The following is a 19,833-nucleotide window of genomic DNA, read 5'->3' on the forward strand; positions in this document are numbered from 1 at the left end:
GCAGATGTATTCAACAACATCTGGAAACCCATTCCAGGGAACACTGGCACTCCCCACATCTGTCACACCCCCAGTCTGCTCCCCAGGATAAGAGCGATCTTGTTAAGAACATAAAAACAGCCCTACTGGATCAGGCCTAAGGCCCATCTAGTCCAGCATCCTGTTTCACACTGTGGCCCACTGGATGCCGCTGGAAGCCTACAGCAGCAGTTGAGGGCATGCCCTCTCTCCTGCTGTTACTCCCCTGCAACTGGTACTCAGAGGCATCCTGCCTTTGAGGCTGGAGGTGGCCCTCCAACTAGTAGCCGTGGATAGACCTCTCCTCCATGAAGTTATCCAAACCCCTCTTAAAGCCATCCAAGTTGTTGGCTGTCATCACATCTTGTGGCAGAGAATTCCACAATTGGATTATGCGTTGTGTGAAGAAATACTTCCATTTGCTGGTCCTAAATTTCCCGGCAATCAATTTCATGGGATGACCCTTGGTTCTAGTGTTATGTGAGAGGCAGAAGAATTTCTCTCTTACTGCTTGATCTGAAGCTGGTTTTAGACAGCACTTGCTTGGCTGGCCAGTCATGATACAACTCTGGCCTGTGCATGGTGCCAGCAAACAAGAGAAAAATGGCTGGTTTAGATACTCTCCCCAATCTGCATCAAAGGAGAAGGAAACAACCATCAGTTTCCTGATTAAGAATCAGTTTGTTTATTCCAGTCATTTAAATTATGATTAGAGTTCCTGACTAAAGGTCACTGGTGATCTTCACTTGATAGCCAGAGATTAACACATTTAAGCTTTGGTAAGCTTGTTGAGATAAGACAAGCAGTTAACAGTCTGGACATGTGACACTGGTAGAAAGAATGTCCAAAAACCAGGCTTGGTTCTTGCAATGCTAAGCCATGGTTTACCATTAGTGGAATAAGCCGTGGGTGTCTGCTTTCCCCCCTTCCCCTTTGCAGACAAGGGGAGGAAACAGAAGCTCCTGTTCATGAATTGACACAAATACGTGTTGCAGCAAATCCCAGATTGCAATGACAAATTTGCTCTTGTAGAGCTTCCTTTATACAGAAATGAAAGAAGTGTTGGTGAAGAACCATTGCTCGGTGAAAGAGCATTTCCTTTGCATGCAGAAGGTCCCAGGGTCCATCTTTGGCATCTCCAGGTAGAGCTGGGAACGATTCCTGTCTGAAACCCTGGAAAACTGCTGACAGTCTTGCAGACGCAACTGAGTTAGATGGGCCAAGGGTCTGCCTTGTTAGAAGGCAACTTCCTATGTAAAAAAATTTAAGAGTGGGAAGTGCATGTGAACCCAAGGCTCACATTAAACTATGGGACCTGAACCTGGTCCCAGTGTCTCCAAACATCTTAAAAAGGTAGGAAGCCAGTGCAGTTTGGAGGGCAAAGCTGTCTGTGGACAAGACATTTTAAACCTTCCTGCTCTGGCAACTTCTCCCATTCTCACGTCTCTCCTAGCCATATTGGTCTCAAACATGTGGGACACATTTGCTACAGCTGGGAGGGAGGAGCAGCAGCAGTAGTAGTCACTGAACCTAGCACAATTCCATCTCAAAGTTCTGTTGAGGCTTCATATCTTATACAAAAGAACTGTTTAGCAACAATACAATGACACAGCAAGATTTTCAACAGTGAAAATGGAACTGCTACCAACATCAGTTTTTGTCGCAGACATCTATTCAGCAAAAGTTGCTAAATGAGATAGAGAGGACAAAGCTTGTACAACTTTCAAGACTTATTGTGGCATAGTTGTAATCAGTATAAGCACTGTCAACTACAATGCATTATGCTCCATTAAATTTGTAGGTATCTTAAAATCTGATACGCACATCTATTACCAAATTCATATGGAATATGCTCAAGAATGAAGAAGAACATTTTGCAGCAACATTTAGAGGAAGCATTGCTACAAGGAACTTATTTATCATTATGGCTATATGGAACATTCACCAAATGCCCGTTGCTGGTGAAAAACATCAAGGCAGGGCAAAGACCTTCAAGAGGCGTCAGGCTGGGCACTGTGGGAAGGAGGATGCTGGACTAGATAGAACTTCAGATGGATACAGCTAGACTCTTTTGGCGGTGCTAGAACATATCCACATATTGCTGCTATAGCAATGCAATGCTATTTGATCCAGAGAACTATTGTTTCTCCTGCAAATTGGAGCAAGCAGTGACACTCCCTTGAAGGCTTAGATATAATCAGTGAAACAAGACAGACTAAGATGGAACTAAAATCCCAAACATTTGGCATAACTATAGTGTTGGCTATTCTCATTTTGCAGGTATCAATCAGTCTTTATTATGGCCACAAACCAGCATAAAGTATAAGGGTGATTACATGTTAAAAGTGAGAGTAGAGAAAAAGTGATTACATATAAAATGGTACATATCAATACTAAAAAGACTAAAAATAGTAGATAATACACCAAAAGCATGAGGGCCTAGAAATAGTAAAAGTAATTTTAAAAAGCATGAAAGGCATAAAAGGGGAGGGGCATAAAGATGGATGTGTTCAAGTTAAAAGACACGAGAAGACAGAAATATATAAAAGTCTGAGTAATAAAACTGGAAAACAGCCAGATTAAAAGTTATAAGGAGCAGTAAAAAGGGAGGCGTGTGAGCAATTGCAGGGCCTGCCCAGAATCACTGAGGGTCAGATTAAGGCTGATAGGACTCACTGCCTGTCATCCGCTGATGAATGCTGATCGCAGCCGTACAGTACCTTTCGACGCTATATGTGATGGCAGGCTTAGTCAGAGAAGTAGCAAGGAGCTGTAGAATTGGCTCGGAAGGCCTGGCTACTTGCTTAGCAATGGAAGGATGAGGGAGGCACAAATGTGTCTATAGAACAAGCAGTAGAAGAGAACATGCTCAGTCGTTTCGATCTGCCCTAGGCCACAGGGGCATAGTCGCCCTGCAAATGGGGTCCTTCTATAATGGCCTTCTAGCACTGCTGAAGGGAGGCCATGACAGCGAGCCAAAGTGAGCCCCCTTTTGTGTTTTGGAACCTCCAGTTGGGTGAGGTATGCTGCTGGAGAAGCAGAATATCTAAACCCGTCACTGATATGAAATTTTGGGACCCTGCTGAGATCGGTTTGGCGCTCAGTGTCTATAATGCGCTGCTTGATGGTTGCTTTTGCCTGATCGTAGCCCATGCTGAGCAAAGGCAAGGGGGAAAGACCCAGATATTTTGCAGGTATCTTTGATTCCCTGTCATATCGTTGTCATACTGACAATTGACTTTCCTATTAAAATAAAGGTAAAGTGTGCTGTCGTGTCAGTGTCGACTCCTGGCGACCACAGAGCCCTGTGGTTGTCTTTGGTAGAATACAGGAGGGGTTTACCACTGCCACCTCCTACGTACTATGAGATGATGCCTTTCAGCATCTTCCTATATCACTGCTGCCTGATATCAGTGTTAAAGTAGGACACACCAAGTTTCTGAACTTTTAAGAAATAGGATTACTGCATTTAACAAGGAGGGGAAGCCTTTCAAAGAGCCCCAAAGTCTTGGTATTTACAGAAGGAATAATAAAACTTCAGACAGAAAGCTGAGCAAAACTGAATAGGGAACGTAATATGAAGGATTACTGTCAACTGTTAGTCTATCAGTATTATAGTTCAGACTTGCAGCGCCAATGGGTAATATGAAAAATTGCCCCCGAGTCACTCACTATAAATATAGCAAAAAGATATTTTCCACAACATGATCAACAGTACTATACTTCTGCAAGATTTCAGATATTTGAAAATGCCTCAGGACAGTGTTAGAGAAGTAATAAAGATAAGGCAGATTTTAAGTATGTTTGCTGGCACTCTAAAGCTACCAGGAAAATGTGACAGATATGAAAATATACTGTAGGTTATGCATTTCCCGTTGTTCCTTTATGGTTTGGGGTTTTTTTTGACAGTATCAGCAAGTACAGGAGACCCAGATTTTCCTGCAGGTTCTCCCTTTGCGGATTCACAGGCACGCTGCCTGCATAGAAATTCAGTTAGTGTGTGTGTGTGTGTGTGTGTGTGTGTGTAAGTGTGTAATAGTTCCACTTATTTGTGCTGTTCTACCCCACAATAACTGGATTCCCAGCCACTTGTGCCCCTCTTCCTCTAAAGCCCCTCTCTTCCTCACCACTCCTCTACATATATTTATAGCTGTTTTCATTATTTAAACATAAGTCTTGTTTTCTATTTAGAATGTTTTAAAATAGAAATGTTTCTATTTTAGAATGTTTTCTATTTCGGAACATATTTTAACTATTATTGAGATCATTGAGTGTTAAAACTCGGCTGAGAATAAGTTAAAATATGATATTCATGATTTTAAAGTAATGAAAGCAGCTATAAATATATTTCCTAGTTAGTTGAAGGTTTTTGTTTGGTATGTGATCCAGTTATTCCAACACTTAGTCTACCGAGGGACTCTAGCACTATTCCCTGAGAATTATCATACATAAGCCTTTATTACGGTCAAAGACCAGCATAAAATTACAGAGAATTATCAAATTTTGATAAGTGGCAGAGAAGATAATAGAGTATAGCAAGCACGAGCCTAATGCACAGGTCAAAACCAATCACTATATCAAGAAGACGCTACTTTCAGAAAAGCTCTGACAGAATAATTTTTGTCTTCATAGAATTTTAAGAGCTTGGCTTCAAACCCAAAGCTAGAATACTTAGTTTGGCACTATAAAGCTTTAAATCCCAGTTTTATAAATAGAATAAATATTATTTTATATTTTTATAAATAGAATAGAATTGTAAAATACACTTCTTTCCTTCAGTGTTTTTGTGTGTGTGCATGTGTATCTATAGTGGCACATAATGCATATGTGTGCATTATTATCCTTGATACTGCCACCCCAGAACCAACCTCATTCCACTCACTAATGAAAAAAATTAGAGGGAACACTGGATGGAATCAGTGGTCCCCTCTAATTTTTCTCATCTCTGTACAGAATGAGTTTTGTTCTGGGTGGCAGTATCGAGGCAGCATGTACACACCGGCATTCAGAATTTTCCCTTTCTAAAATTTCTGCTTCATTACTTGAAGAAGTTTTTGAGATTAATACGGTGGAGGTGCTGGAATTTTAAAAGCACGAATGGGTCAAATAACATGTTAAATTGGATCACATTCTATTTGGAATCGGGGGGAAATCTGTACAGTAATTTTTAGAAAATGCAAATTTTATGCAAATGAGGGGGAAACTTACATAGGAATTTTCCAATTCAATCTTTTCCAGAAAACCTGCATCTTGAAATATGGGTATGATTAATACCTGCCTTAGTGTTGTATAAGCACTATAGCAAGATAATACATGTGAAATACTATAAGGAAGCCTATTATGAGGCAACATCCAATCATGACCAAGCAAGTCCCATTTAATTTTAATGGGACTTAATCATGACTATTACGCTGGCTGTTGCCAATTAAGCTACCTTTTTAAGAGTCACAGTGTGGTTCATATTGTTGGTTAGATAACTTTCATCTTTCCCACAGTGTGTTAAATGAAATCTCACTCACCTTTGAATGAGGCACATGGTTGCCCCTTTGTATCACATCTTTTGCAAAGACAAGTAATTTAAAAGGACATTTTGGCTTAGCAAACTATCTTGAAATGAGTTGCATTAAAATATCAGATCTTGTAGAGTTCAGAAATCTGCCCCCATACAGGTTTACAGTTAGAGTCATTCTGCATGGATTCAGAATGTAAAATGTAGCTGTAAAACTGCTTTCGTACACTTTCAGTCATTGCCTTCTTAAATTAGTGAAAGTTGCATCATAGTGTGAGTTTTAGAGTTGCTGCAGTCAGAAGGCAGTAATGCCATTTTACAGATGAGGATGGTTGTAAATAAGCCTCACTTCCTCAATTAAATTAAATTTATAGAGACTATATTACTCCCGTATTGAAGGAGTTACACTTGGCTGCCAATATATTTCTGGGCAAAATACAAGGTGTTGGTCATAACCTATAAATCCCTAAACAGCTTGGGCCCTGGGTTTTTAAGAGAACGTCTTCTTCGTTATGAACCCCACTGCCCATTGAGATCATCAGGAGAGGTCCGTCTGCCCTTGCCACCGGCTCGTCTGGTGGCTACTCAGGGATGGGCCTTCTCCATTGCTGCCCCAAGGCGTTGGAATGTGCTCCCTAGTGAAATTAGAGCCTCTCTATCTCTGACATCTTTTTAAAAGTCTCTAAAGATCCATTTCTTCACCCAGACTTTTAACTGATATTATTTTGATTGTTTTAATGTTGTTTTTAGAATATTATTTTAAAATTTTAAATTGTTTTAAATTTCTTGCTTTTAAACTTTTTGGTTTTTTGTGTTTGTTTTTAATTAATGTTTTACTTTAAATCTTCTTGTAAACCTCCCAGAGATGTAAGTTTTGGGCGGCGTAAAAATATGATAAAGAATGAATGAATGAATGAATTAGCCTCCACTTTCAAACACTTAATAATTTGTCCACAAACTAAGAATGGAGACATAGCAAATCTACACTACTTTTTCCTGTCTCTGGCTGGCTACTGTGGAAACACTGGAGTGGTCAACCAGATGGATCTTGATGGTCTGATCCAGGCAGAACAATACTGTATTTATCCAAATAAAAAGTGGCTCTGAATTTTAAGATGACCCCTTCCTTAAAAATGCAGGTTGGTTAAAGGTTATACCTAAAAGGAAGAAGACTCTGAAATTAAGATGATTCCCCAATTTGTAACATCAAAGAACTGGGGCAGCGGGGGGACCCTAGTCTTGGATTCAGGTAGATGCAGCAGACATGTTAATAGTGAAATGTTAATAGCTAAATGTCTGCTTTATGCCCAAATACAGTCATCCCTTGTCAACAGCGAGGGTTCCGTTCTGGCAAAACCTCACCGTTGGCAAATTTGCAGTTGGTGAGCAATTGAAATGAACGGGAATTGGGGTTGGGGGAACTGCAGTCTCAAAAAGACTGAAAAATCAGAGAAAAATATGAATTTGCCAAAAATCACTCAGAGTTCCTTAAAATCACCAAGAATAAGCAAGCGGAGTAAAGAAATTGAACCTCTGGAAAACTTTTTGGGGGGGACTCCAATCTCTCAAAGGCACTTTTGAACCCCCCAAAAAACACTCAAAATAACTTTAAATCACAAGGAGTAGGCAGGTTCAGCAAGAGGAACGAGTGGATTGAACTTCCCAAAATTGTGGAAAACCCCCACCAGCACTAAAAAATCTCGCCAAACCACAGATATTTGGGTTGCAGTTGGCGAGACCAGTCACGATTTCCCAATCGCGGAGATGCAAAACCATGATTGGGAAAACCGCCATTGGCAAGAGATGACTGTATTGAGCCAAACCCAACAACATAAAGTTCAGCAGAGGCAGATGTGAAGTCTGCATTTGAGTAAGAAAAATGAGCCAGCAGTGAGGTGCAGCTGCTAAAAAGAACAAAACTAATGCAGTTTTGAGATGTGTCACCGGGACTCGGGGTCCAGAAAAAGAGAAGTAATAGTTCCATTCTGCCCTATTCAAACCTTGCTTTGACACTGACACTGATAATCTGGAATGGATTTGGAAGAGGGCAACTGAAGTGGTGAGGATCTGGAAGCCATTTCCTCTGAGGGATAGCTGAAGGAGCGGAGTATGTTCAGCCTGGAAAAGAGAAGACTAAGCTGGAGATAGGACAGTCTTCAAATATCTGAATGGTTGTCACATCAGAGGAGTAGACTTGTGCTTTGTTACTCCTGAGGGTAGGATTAGAATGAATAGCTTGAAGTTACAAGGAAGACGATTTTAAGTTATTCATTCTTGCTTAAAACCACTCTTAAGGAATGGCTCTACTGGATCAGGCCCAAGGCCTATCTAGTCCAGCATACTGTTTCACACAGTGGCCCACCAGATGCTTCTGGGAAGCCCTCAGCCAAGAGCTCAGGGCATGCCCCTCTCTCTCCTGCTCTTACTCCCCTGCAACTTGTATTTAGAGGCATCTTTTGTTGTAAACTGCCCAGTGATGTACGCTTTGGGCGGTATATAAATGTTTTAAATAAATAAATCTCGCCTCTTAGGCTGGAGGTGACCTATGGCCCTCAGACTAGTAGCCATTTGATAGATCTCTCCTCTATGAATTTATCTATGCCCTTCTTAAAGCCCTCCAAGCTATTGGCTGCCACCACATCTTGTGGCAAAGAATTCCATTGGTTAATTATGCTTTGTGTGTCTTGGACAATTAGTTTCGTAGGATGACCCCTGGTTCTAGTGTTATGCAAGAGGGAGATAAATTTCTCTCTATCAATGTTCTCCACATCAGGCATGATTTTATAGAACTCTCATATGTCTCACCTCAGTCACTTTTTAAAAATAAACTAAAAAGCCCCAGGTGGTGTAACTTTGCCTGGTAAGAAAAGTGCTCTAAGCCCCTGATCATCTTGGCTGCCCTCTTCTGCACCTTTTCCAGTTCTATAATGTCCTTTCTGAGGTATGGTGAGCAGAACTGTACACCGTATGCCAAATGTGGCCACACCATAGATTTGTATAAGGCTATTATAATATTAGCAGTTTTATTTTCAAAATCCCCTTTCTAATTCCAAGCAGCCACTGAATGGTGCAGAGGGAAAATGACTTGACTAGCATGCCAGAGGTTGCCGGTTCGAATCCCCGCTGGTATATTTCCCAGACCATGGGAAACGCCCATATCGGGCAGCAGAGATATAGGAAGATGCTGAAAGGCATCATCTCATACTGTGCAGGAGGAGGCAATGGTAAACCCCTCCTGGATTCTACCAAAGACAACCACAGGGCTCTGTGGTCACCAGGAGTCGACACCAACTCGACAGCACACGTTACCGTTTACCTTCTAATTCCAAGCATGCTGCAGCACATTGAGTTGACACTTTCAACCAGCTGTCCACCGCAACCCCAAGATCCCCCTCCTGGTCAGTCACCGACAGCTCAGAGCCCATCAGCTGTGAGTTGGGGTTTTGTTTTTTTGCCCCAATATGCATCACTTTATACTTGCTTACATTGAATCACATTTTCCATTTTGTTGCCCACTCCCCCAGTTTGGAGAGATCCTTTTGGAGCTCCTCACAATCTGTTTTGGATTTCACTACCCTAAATAGTTTGGTGTTTGCAAATCTGGCCACCTCGCTGCTTACCTTAACTTCTAGATCATTTATGAATAAATTTAAAAGCACTGGTCCCAGAACAGATCCCTGGGGGGCCGCACTTCTTATTTCCCTCCATTTAGAGAACTCTCCATTTATACCTATCCTCTGTTTCCTGTCTTTCAACCAGTTACCAATCTGCGCATGAACCTGTCCACTTATACAGTGAATGATAAGTTTTCTCAAGAGTGTTTGAGGAACTTTTTCAAAAGCTTTTTAAAAGTCCAGGTATACTATGTCAACTGGATCACCTTGATCCACACACTTGTTGACACTCTCAAAGAACTCCAAAAGGTTGGTGAGGCAAGATTTACCTTTGCAGAAGCCATGCTGGTTCTGCTTCAGCAGGGCCTGTTCTTCTATATGATTGGATTCCTTTTTGAAAATCAGTGTTACAATGGCTACTTTCCAGTCTTCTGGTACAGAGTCCAATTGTAGGGTTAAGCTATATGTTTTTTGCAGGGGGGGCAGTAATTTCACATTTGAATTCTTTGAGGACTCTTGGGTAGATGCCATCAGGCCCTGGTGATTTGTTAATTTTTAATTTTTTCAAGCAGTCTAGAACATCACTTCTTGTCACTCACCTCTGACTCAGTTCTTTAGCCTCTGTCCCTGAGAAGCTTGGTGCAGGCACAGGTATACGCTCAGTATCTTCTGCCGTGAAGACAGATGCAAAGAATTCATTTAGCTTCTCTTCCTTTTACTCCATCTAGACAACTATCTGAGAAGCAGGAAACCTGCCAGATCCAACCACCTCCCTGGCAGGTTTCCTGCTTCTGATGTATTTTGATATTCCCCTTGACACTTTTAGCTAAATGTTCCTCAAACTCTATTTTCTCCCTCGAAGTAGGAGGTCACAGCTCACAAAGGGCAGGCTTTCCCATTTCTGAAGGATATATCCCCAACCCCATTTATAACTTCCTTCATTTTACTTGTTAGCCATGCTGGCATTCCCCTCCCCCCCAGACTTGGTGGTACCTTTCCTTTATTATGATCATTGTCCAGATGAACAATCATAAACCTTTTTGGTATACATTCCAACTGGGCTTCTATTATCGTGGTTTTAAATAAACCCTGTGCATTCTGGAGTGAAGATATGTACAGATCAAGTAAGCGTAGACAGTAGAACAATCTGTCTTGGCAGTGGTGGGTGTTCCATTGTGTGGTGGATGGAAGCTGCAGCTCAGGGGAAGAACATCAATCCCTGGCATCTCTAGGTAGGGCTGGGAAAGAATCCTGCCTGAAACCTTGGAGAAGCTGCTGCAATCAGTGTAGACAACACTGAGATGGATGGACTGATGGTCTGACACTGTATAAGGCAGCATTCTATGTTTCTTTAGAGGTTTTCAAATTGAGGCTGGACAACTATCTGAGAAGCTGGCTGTGTGTGAGAGAGACCCAGACCTTGTGTACACATCCATAGCTGGATACACTCTGAAGGGCATAGTTGTGTAGAAATAAGCTGGAAGAAACTTCTGACCAAGCTAAGCCTTGTCTATTACGTTGTTCTTAAGTGGCTGGAAATGACTTCTGGTGTCATTTCCTGAGCCATATCGTGGTTCTTTTCTGCAAAGCAAACCAACCCTCAAAAAGGAACACAACTTGGAGGATTTGGAAGGGGTGGTGGGGATAACTAGAGAAAGCAATTACTGTGCTTATTTCTGCCCCCACCTCCTTTTTATTGTGATTTGTTTGCTTAGGAACCTAACCCCATCCCCTTAAAGGTAAAGTTGTGCTGTTGAGTCGGTGTCGACTCCTGGCGACCATAGAGCCATGTGATTTTCTTGGGTAGAATACAGGAGGGGTTTATCATTGTCTCCTCCTGTGCAGTATGAGATGATACCTTTCAGCACCTTCCTATATCACTGCTGCCCCATATAGGTGTTTCCTATAGTCTGGGAAACATACCAGCGGGGATTCGAACCGGCAACCTCTTGCTCCCTAGGCAAGTTACTTCCCTGCTGTGCCATTAGGTGGTTCCCATTCCCTCAGGGTTACGTTTTTCTTTATTTGCAGTTTTGTTATCTGTGGAAATTGGCAAGAACGAAGCAGATCTGTAACTTAAGCATTTTTGCAATAAAGCAGTGGAATTGCTGAACTGCATATGAAGCGATTTGCTTGAGTTCTTTATCCTTTACGTAATCGCCACAGAAGTCACCTTATTTCGCCTAGCATGCAGATGGAGTACTCTGCAGTCGTTTGGGTCATTCACCCTCCTTTAATCCATTATGTGCTAATACTGTCTGCCTGCTTATTTGCCTACGTGCTTATCCCTGCTATTTTTATTCTCCTGTGATTTTTCTCCTCCCACCCCTGCCCTCACAGCATCTTCTGGCCCTCTGGAGAATGGGAGGTTACTTTCTCTATTTAGAACTATTGTTTTTATAAAGACCAATTTAGGCTGTGATTGTACCATTATAGAAGCTGGCCAGAGATTGACCGTTTATGTTTAGCAATATCTGGAAACCTATGTTGTTCGCTGGATCGTGCGTGCACACACAAACCAGCCAGTTCTCTTGGCACCAGTGCTTCTGTTCTCTGCATAAGTATTGCAGAAGTGCAAAAAGAAAGTGTGCCCCATAGATGACTTGCAAACTAGTAAGCACCCCAGCCTGCTCTATCCAGTGCTTGCCTGGAGCATTTACTGGCAAGCACATCTGCTCTTGAGTAGGCACTCCAGCTTGCCATTCCAGGAGTGCAGAAAGACTTTCAAATCAGTGCCCCAGCCTGCCTTTTCAAGGATCAGCTTTGGCAGGAACAATTGTAAGGTAAAGGTAAAGTTGCACCGTCGAGACTGTATCGACTCCTGGCAACTGCAGAGCCCTGCGGTTGTCTTTGGTAGAATATAGGAGGGGTTTACCGTTGCCATCTCCCGCACAGTGTAGGTGTTTCCAGTAGTCTGGGAAACATACCAGCGGGGATTCGAACCAGCAACCTCTTGCTCCCTAGGCAGGATACTTCCCTCCTGTGCCAGGGAAGTTTAATATCTCTTCAAAGACACTAGAGCATCTCCTTTGCATGCAGAAGGACTGAGGTTCACTTCCTGGAGAGACTCCTGCCCGAAACTTTGGAGGAGCTGTTGCCAGTCAGTGTGGAGAATACTGCATTAGATGGGGCAATGTTCTGACTTGGTATAAGGCAGCTTCCTATGTTTAACACAGGGCTGCACAGCTGGGGACCTCCCAGATGACATAGTGAGTTCTACTGAGTTCTACTATGACATCTGACTTAGACTGAGTCAGACCAGTGGTCCATCTAGCTCCGTATTTTCTACACAGACTGGCAACGGCTTCTCCAAGGCTGCCTCTGTAGCTGGGGATGATTAATTGATGGCTGGAGGGCTGAAGTTGTGCAGCCTGGCTGTATCGCAGCCTGGTAGTGCATCTCGAATGCAGTGATGCCGCTGGAGTCCTGTGGCAATGAAGTGTGTGCCGCCAATATCCTCTTGGCATTGCAGCCCGCACTTGGCCTGTTGCCATGAGCCGAGCAGCCTGGGCGAATCCGCTCTGATTGGTCTCACTTGGCCTCTTCCTATAGGCTGGCACGTTCATGGTTACCTAGCAGCCGCTCCGAAAAAAGATCTCATTGACTGGGGCTCATCAACATTATCCAGATTAGTAATCTGTGAATGGAGAAAACATAACAATCTCAGTTAGGATTATTTTTTGGTCATTTTAGCTTCCTAGAAGTGAATAGACTATAAATACGGATTTTCTCCCATCTAAATAGACAGGATTATAGAATGAATAGCCCGTTAGAGGTGACTTTTTCTTAATTAGCAGAATGCCTGTCATAATGATTGGCAGGATGTTTGTGGGCAGAGAGCCTGCATGTTGCAAGGGCCTTAGGGGTCCACAGTTGGGAGCAGCAACTTTGCTTATATGAAAGGCTAGCCTCAAATGTTCTTTATTTATTTATGGTTGCCATTCATTTATTTGGGAGGGAGGAGGAAGAGGATGCTCTAGGGCACGGGTAGGCAAGACAAACTTGTTGAAGTACAGCTCTCATCATCCCCAGCTATAATAAAATTGTAGCCGGGGATTGTGGGAGTTGATGTTCAACAACAGCGAAGAGCCAAGGTCACCTATTCCTGCTCTAGGGGCTACCATTGCGGAGTAAATCCTAGCTCTGACTTTGTATCCTCACAACTGTGTCTTGGATTACAGTCCTCTTATTCTGCCCCATAGAACTGGATGGGAATCTTTGAGAACTGAGCTGGCTGCCATCTGCATAACCAAGCCTCAGCTATTGTAGTATTGGTGTGATGCTAATGTGCAAGAGGATCTTGGGGGCTTTTAAGCCTTGTTAAACCCCCAAAGAAACTTGCTCCCTAGGAAAATGTCTTCATCTGCCTTGAGGTTCTGCGGGGTTGTTTGTTTATCAGATTTGTACACCACCGCAAATGTTAGTCTCTGGGCGGTTAACAATAACATAGAAGGCCCGCCCCTGTGTGGCCACCAGCCGAGTTGACAGCAACTGGAGTCAGACCTCTCCAGACAAACTCAATGGGCAGTGGGGCTCATAATGAAGAAGACATTCTCTTAAATACCCAGGGCCCAAGCCGTTTAGGGCTTTATGGGTTTGTAACTAGCACTGTGTATTTTGTGCCCAGAAACCTATTGGTAGCCAGTGGAGCTCTATCAGCAAATGTGGTCTCTCCGAGAAGACCCAGAGGCCAACCTGGCCGCCGCATTCTGTATCCTGGGTTGTGTATCCTTGGCTTATTTGTCTGCCACAGCAGTGGTTTAAAACAGTGAGGGTGCACTAGGAAAGGAAAGATTGTGCTGTCAAGTCAGTGTCAACTCCTGGCGACCACAGAGCTGTGTGGTTTTCTTGGTAGAACACAGAAGGGGAGTTACCATTGCCATTTCCCCGCACAGTATGAGATGATGCCGTTCAGCATCTTCCTATATCACTGCTGCCCAATATAGGTGTTTCCCCCATAGTCTGATAAGCATACCAGCAAGGATTCGAACTGACAGCCTCTTGCTCCCTAGGCAAGTTGCTTCCCCACTGCACCATGCTCCCCAAACATTCTAGGTAACCAGTGGTGACTAGGCAAATGAGTCATACAGAGACAATGCTGGAAACTGGTTATCTTTTTAAGATAGTGGGTGGTTGGTTCCCCATGCTGTGTGAAAATACTGATAGTGTGCACACAGTTACTTATTTACAGAAGTATCGGTGATGTAATCAGAATTTTTTCTGATAAATGGGGTTCTTGGAGGTTGCTTGCCCAGACTACTAATATGTGGTCCATACTTGCCTAGCTACAATAATGCTGCAGAACTTGATGTTTTGAGATAATGCACTGGGTTTTCCAACAGGCCAATTTGTTTTTTCTAGTTTAAGCTTCTGGGATAGGGGATGCTTAAGAGGAAGAGCAAATATGAACGATTAAAAGATGGGTGCCTCTGTACACAAAGTTCATAGTCCAAATTGGTGTGTCTCTTCATGTCCCATTTCAATCAGTATTGCCAGAAAATTATGGCAACCTTATTTTATTCATTACTCCCACTTTTTCTTTGGAGAACTCTTAGTGGCTCACAATAAGACATGAATAGCTGCAATAACACCACAAATTGAAAGATCAATTCTTAAAAATGGCCACAGCAAATTAAAGGTAGGCAGTAGAATAAAAATGGTGACAATCATAATGGCCCCTATCCAGGGATTACTCCAAGGGGTAATAAGGGATAGAGCTGGTCTTGTGGTAGCAAGCATGACTTGTCCCATAAGCTAAGCAGGGTCTGCCCTGGTTGCATATGAATGGGAGACTTGATGAGTGAGCACTGCAAGATATTCCCCTCGGGATGAAGCCGCTCTGGGAAGAGCAGAAGGTTTCAAGTTCCCTCCCTGGCTTCTCCAAGATAGGGCTGAGAGAGATTCCTGCCTGCAACCTTGGAGAAGTCGCTGCCAGTCTGTGAAGACAATACTGAGCTAGATAGACCAATGGTCTGACTCAGTATATGGCAGCTTCCTATGTTCCTATGTTCCTGCTCCCACATCCACCAGACTGGAGCCGTACAGCAAAGTGTCAGACAATAATATATTATGGTCCTATAGCTTGAATTAATTATTCTAAAAGGCCTCTATTGCTTTAAAGAAGCCTCATTCACTCACACTTCTACCCCAGAACAAGCAGCAGCAGAAGCCAGTGTAGCCAGGTAGGTAAGAGACACCTCTAGCCTCTGAGGAGCCAGGCCACCCATTTAGGAACATAAGAACAGCCCTGCTGGATCAGGCCCAAGGCCTATCTAGTCCAGCACCCTGTTTCATACAGTGGCCCACCAGATGCCACTGGAAGCTTACAGGCAGGAGTTGAGAGCTTGCCCTCTCTCCTGCTGTTTCTTTCCTGCAAATGGTACTTTACCTTCCTTCCTGGCCAGGAACTGGTCTGAGTGAGTCTATGTGTGCAAGGAGGTTATGGTCCATCTCCTCAGCAGATTTTGACTGGCCTGATACTGACCTCTCTCCCCACCCCATTCTTTCCTGCCACATGGTCTTGGACAGGAAGAGCAAACTGGCCTGGGAAGTGTTTTGGAAGGTTTGGCCTAATGCAGAAAGACTGCATTTTCTTAGAGGAATTTGGCCCATATCTGAGCCACATAACAAATAGTTAACATATTTAGCTATCAAGGGTATTGTCTGGGGAGGGGGGGCATGGTTTTCAGTCTCTTGACTGGAAGAAAATCATGAGAATATTTGCTCCTTGTCACAACTGCAGGCATATTCAGCTTTATTCATAAGGTTAATGAACAAACAACATTAATTACCTTACTTCCTTTGAGTATTTCATGTGTAGCAAAATCCCCAATAACATTCTTTGCTCTATCTTTGCCCCCCCCCAAAAAACCTAGTTGCTCTAGAGTCACCCCTGCCCCTATCAGAGCAGCAGGAGGAGGAGATGACATTTGGATGTCCTGACCAGGCAATGAAATAAGTAGGGATGTGCAGAATGTTCCAAGCTCGGAACGTTCTCACTTGAAACAAGCCATTGTGAGTGTTCTGTTCTGAAATGGAACACCCCTCAAATGAAGGGCTCATTCTGTCAGAACAACTGGCGTGACCAGTTAAATGGAATGCCCTTCAAATGAAGTGCTCGTCCTGTCGGTACAAGCAGCTCAGCTGGTTGTTCCAATGGAATGTTCTGGGCATTTGTTTTCCAGAGAAATGCCTAGAATATTCTGTTGGAACAGCCGGTTGTTCTGACAGAACAAGCCCTTGATTTGAAGGGTGTTCCATTTAACCGGTTGAGCCAGTTGCTCTAACAGAATGTGCCCTGGATTTGAAGGGCATTCTGTTTGGGAACTGAACACTCTCAATGGCCTGTTTCAAGTGAGAACATTCCAATCGCGGAAAGTTTCAGACATCCCTCGAAATAAACATGCATCTTGGACCAGGTGGATTTCCCTGAGGGTGTGCCATAACTTTGTCATCCACATGGAAAAGGCCCTGCCCCTTGTACTTACTGCCTCCCAGTCAGCAGAGGGAGGCAGGACCTCAGATGTTGATGGGAGGGAGCATGTGGGAGAACAACATCTGGGAATCCCTGTTAGAGGGAACACTGCACATGACACATCTAAAGGGCATAGCTACTGTATGTTGATCTGGTACTGTCAAAACAGTATCTTATAGTCAATATATTGAGGCATAAACCTATTTCTGAGCTGCTTAAGACAGTTCCTGTTACTTATAAAGGGAAGAACTAGTCTTGTGGTAGTGAGCATAAATTGTCCTCTTTGCTAAGTAAGGTCTATCCTGGTTTGCATTTGGATCAGTGACTACATGGGAACACTGTCTGCTGTAAAGTATTCCCCTTAGGCGATTCAGTCATATCTCCATGGTAGAGTATTTGCTTGCATGCAGGAGGTCTCAGGTTCATTTCAAGGTAGTTCATCTCAAGGTAGGGCTGTGAGAGACTCCTGTCTGAAACCTTCGAGAGCCACTGCCAATCAGTGTAGATTATAATGAGCTAGATCAGGGCTGTACAACATTGGCCCTTCAGCTGTTTCTGGAATACAACTCCCATAATCCGCAGCCATGGGGGGTTAGGATCTGTATTCCAACATCTGCAGGAGGGCTGAAATTATCAGCGCTGAGCTAGATGGACCAATGGTCTGACTCATTATAACTCAGCTTCCTGTGTTCTTATGTCCTGTCCTGGTGTCACAAAACTGAAAACCTTGCCCTACTATAGCAAAGAGGGTGATGGAAGAGAGAGAAAACAGAGGGGCACAAAAACATATTAGATCAGATACATTTTCCTGCCTTGTATCCTATTACTGGTATGGGAGCAAAAGGGCACTGTGTTGCCCACTGACTCTGGTTTTGCACCTCTGAGACTATGGATGCCTATGTATAATATTTCGTTTGAGTGTATGTGCAGGTTTGTGTTTGGTTACATTGGTATCCCATCCCAGATAAAATAAATTGCAGTGGTCAGACTTGCAAGTGTTGGGCTTTACACACATACAGGAGACCCTCATTATCCGCAGTTTTGCTGATCACAGTTTCATGTATCCCCAGATGGATCATATTGATTCAGTTTCTTTATCCACGGCATGAAATACAGGTGAATTCTTGCCTATCCGCAGTTCCTGAGTGGCCAGAAATGACTTCTCATCTCATTTCTGCCCGCCATTTTGTAACTCTCTTGCGTGTTTTAAAAGACATTAATAGAAAAATAAGAGGATATGCGGGACATTCCTGGAGACCTGGAGATGCTTTTCTATCCCTTCCTGCTTTCTTACTATGTGTGTTGTTTTTCAGAGCAAGAAACCTAACCCCCCAATCCCCATAGACTCAAGGTCTCATTTGTGGTTTCATTATTCATGGAAATTAGCAGAGTCAGAACCCCCGTGAATAATGAGGGCCACCTGTATACCCTGTTGAAATGTTTCTTAGTTGTGGGTGTCCAGCAGGGAGAGAAAGTGGATTCATGTTCTCCACGCTGTAAGGACGACATCTTGGGAAAGTTTAATCCAGTCTGGGCCATTCTCATGGTATAACAGCAAACAGTGTGGTGTGTCTGCCAGCTTCCATTTACATGCTGGTAGCATTTGACCTCTGAATATCTAATCAGCATCTGTACATTCTGACTTTTTTTACTCTCTGCTTTCCATATCCAGATCATCAACTCGGTGGTTCTGCTGATTGTACTGAGTGCCCTGACAGACCCTGGCCAGTACCACTTAACGTCTGCTGAACTGGGGGGTGACTTTGAATTTATGGATGATGCCAGTAAGTCCATATCATTTAATTATGATAATTCATTGGTAATATACAACCTGATCCCTCTTAAATTGAATTGGTGTCATGCCAGAACAGCACTTTGAGGGCCAGACTTTGAATTCATGAACAAAAAATCTTCTCTAAAAAATCTTTTTCAACAAATAAATGGGTATTAAGGATGAGGTTTACAGAGAGGACTGCAGTGGAAGCTGATTTACTGAAACTAGCTGCCTTGTCTTAATTCCCAGAGATTAACCTTGACAATGAAAGTCCTTTGGTGTAGTTTTTAGACTGCTGCCATCAGAGGTTTGTACTAAAATCCTACCTTCAAAGGAAAAGTCTGTATTAACTTATTTTTAGATCAAATCTTTGCACCTCTAATTTTTGCTTTATTCTAACAGTCATTTTCATGTTGTCCTGGTGATCTTTGTAGTAGTTAAGCATTTAACTAGTCTCCACATCTCCATAGCAACAGACACCGACCTTGCACTCTCTCTTAACTGCTTCTGGATACATCTACATACAGTGGTCCCTCGACTTACAAACTACTCGACATAAGTATTTTTCGAGTTACAAACGGCAGTTTTAGATCCGGTTTTAGATGCGGTTTTTTCGACTTACAAATTTTTAGATGGGGTTTCCTCGACTTACAAATTTTTAGATGGGGTTTCCTCGACTTACAAATTTTACATGCGGTTTCCTTGACTTGCTTGCCTGTTTACTGCCTGTTTATTCTTGAAAAGAAATGTTCCTGTGCAGTTTGCAAGCCTTACTGGGGGTCTGGGTCTTTTTTCTAGGCTCCGGAACGCATTAATCCGTTCCAAATGCATTCCTATGGGAAACCGCTTTTCGACTTACGAATTTTTCAACTTACAAATGTGCATTCAGAACGGATTAATTTCGTAAGTAGAGGGACCACTGTATATAGATGTAGATGTAGAGAGCTTCTATTCTCTACCTGAGATAAACTTGTTTCTGGGGATTTCGGAGTATTTTATTGATCTGAGTGGATAAATAATCCCAACTTTTACAGTTCTCCTTTGTAAAGTGTGTGAATATATACCATTTTTACCCAAATATAAGATGACCCTCCCTTTAAAAATAAGTTAAAAATGCAGGTGTTATATATATTTACCCAAAAGGAAGAGGACTCTGAATTTAAGGTGATCCCCTGATTTCTGATATCATAACTTGGAAAAAACCTAGTCTTGGATTCAGGTAAATATGGTACATGCTACTATTAGATATTCCTTGTAGTAGTAGAATATATCCAAATGTATAAAAGTTTCAAATACGCAGTTCAAAAAAGTGTAGCAGCAGCAACAGGGTTAAAAAAAAAAAAGGTTCAAAAGTCCTCAGGCCACTAGACTTTGAAAGCCTGCTTAAGGAAATGAATGGATCTTCAGTATTTGTTGTAAATGTGGCAAACAAGGGAGGGCAGGG

At 42.8% G+C, this 19,833-nt stretch overlaps 1 protein-coding gene and 1 long non-coding RNA gene across 3 annotated transcripts in view; one reads left to right on the forward strand and one right to left on the reverse strand.

The window, feature by feature from the left end:
* LAPTM4B (lysosomal protein transmembrane 4 beta) overlaps positions 1–19,833 on the forward strand; it is a 103,293-nt gene that overhangs the window by 29,639 nt on the left and 53,821 nt on the right. For both annotated transcript variants that reach the window (XM_053247869.1, XM_053247868.1), the window contains exon 2: positions 18,288–18,399. In XM_053247869.1, the coding sequence (XP_053103844.1) occupies positions 18,288–18,399 (112 nt within the window). The remainder of the gene's footprint in view (positions 1–18,287; positions 18,400–19,833) is intronic.
* On the reverse strand, positions 1,169–15,995 carry LOC128323927 (uncharacterized). The gene is made up of 3 exons (XR_008306530.1): positions 15,933–15,995; positions 12,714–12,778; positions 1,169–1,268 (listed from the first exon to the last, which is right to left on the reverse strand). It is a non-coding gene; the product is annotated as an uncharacterized LOC128323927 (long non-coding RNA).

The sequence above is a fragment of the Hemicordylus capensis genome, chromosome 4, assembly GCF_027244095.1.
Source record: "Hemicordylus capensis ecotype Gifberg chromosome 4, rHemCap1.1.pri, whole genome shotgun sequence".
NCBI lineage: Eukaryota > Metazoa > Chordata > Lepidosauria > Squamata > Cordylidae > Hemicordylus > Hemicordylus capensis.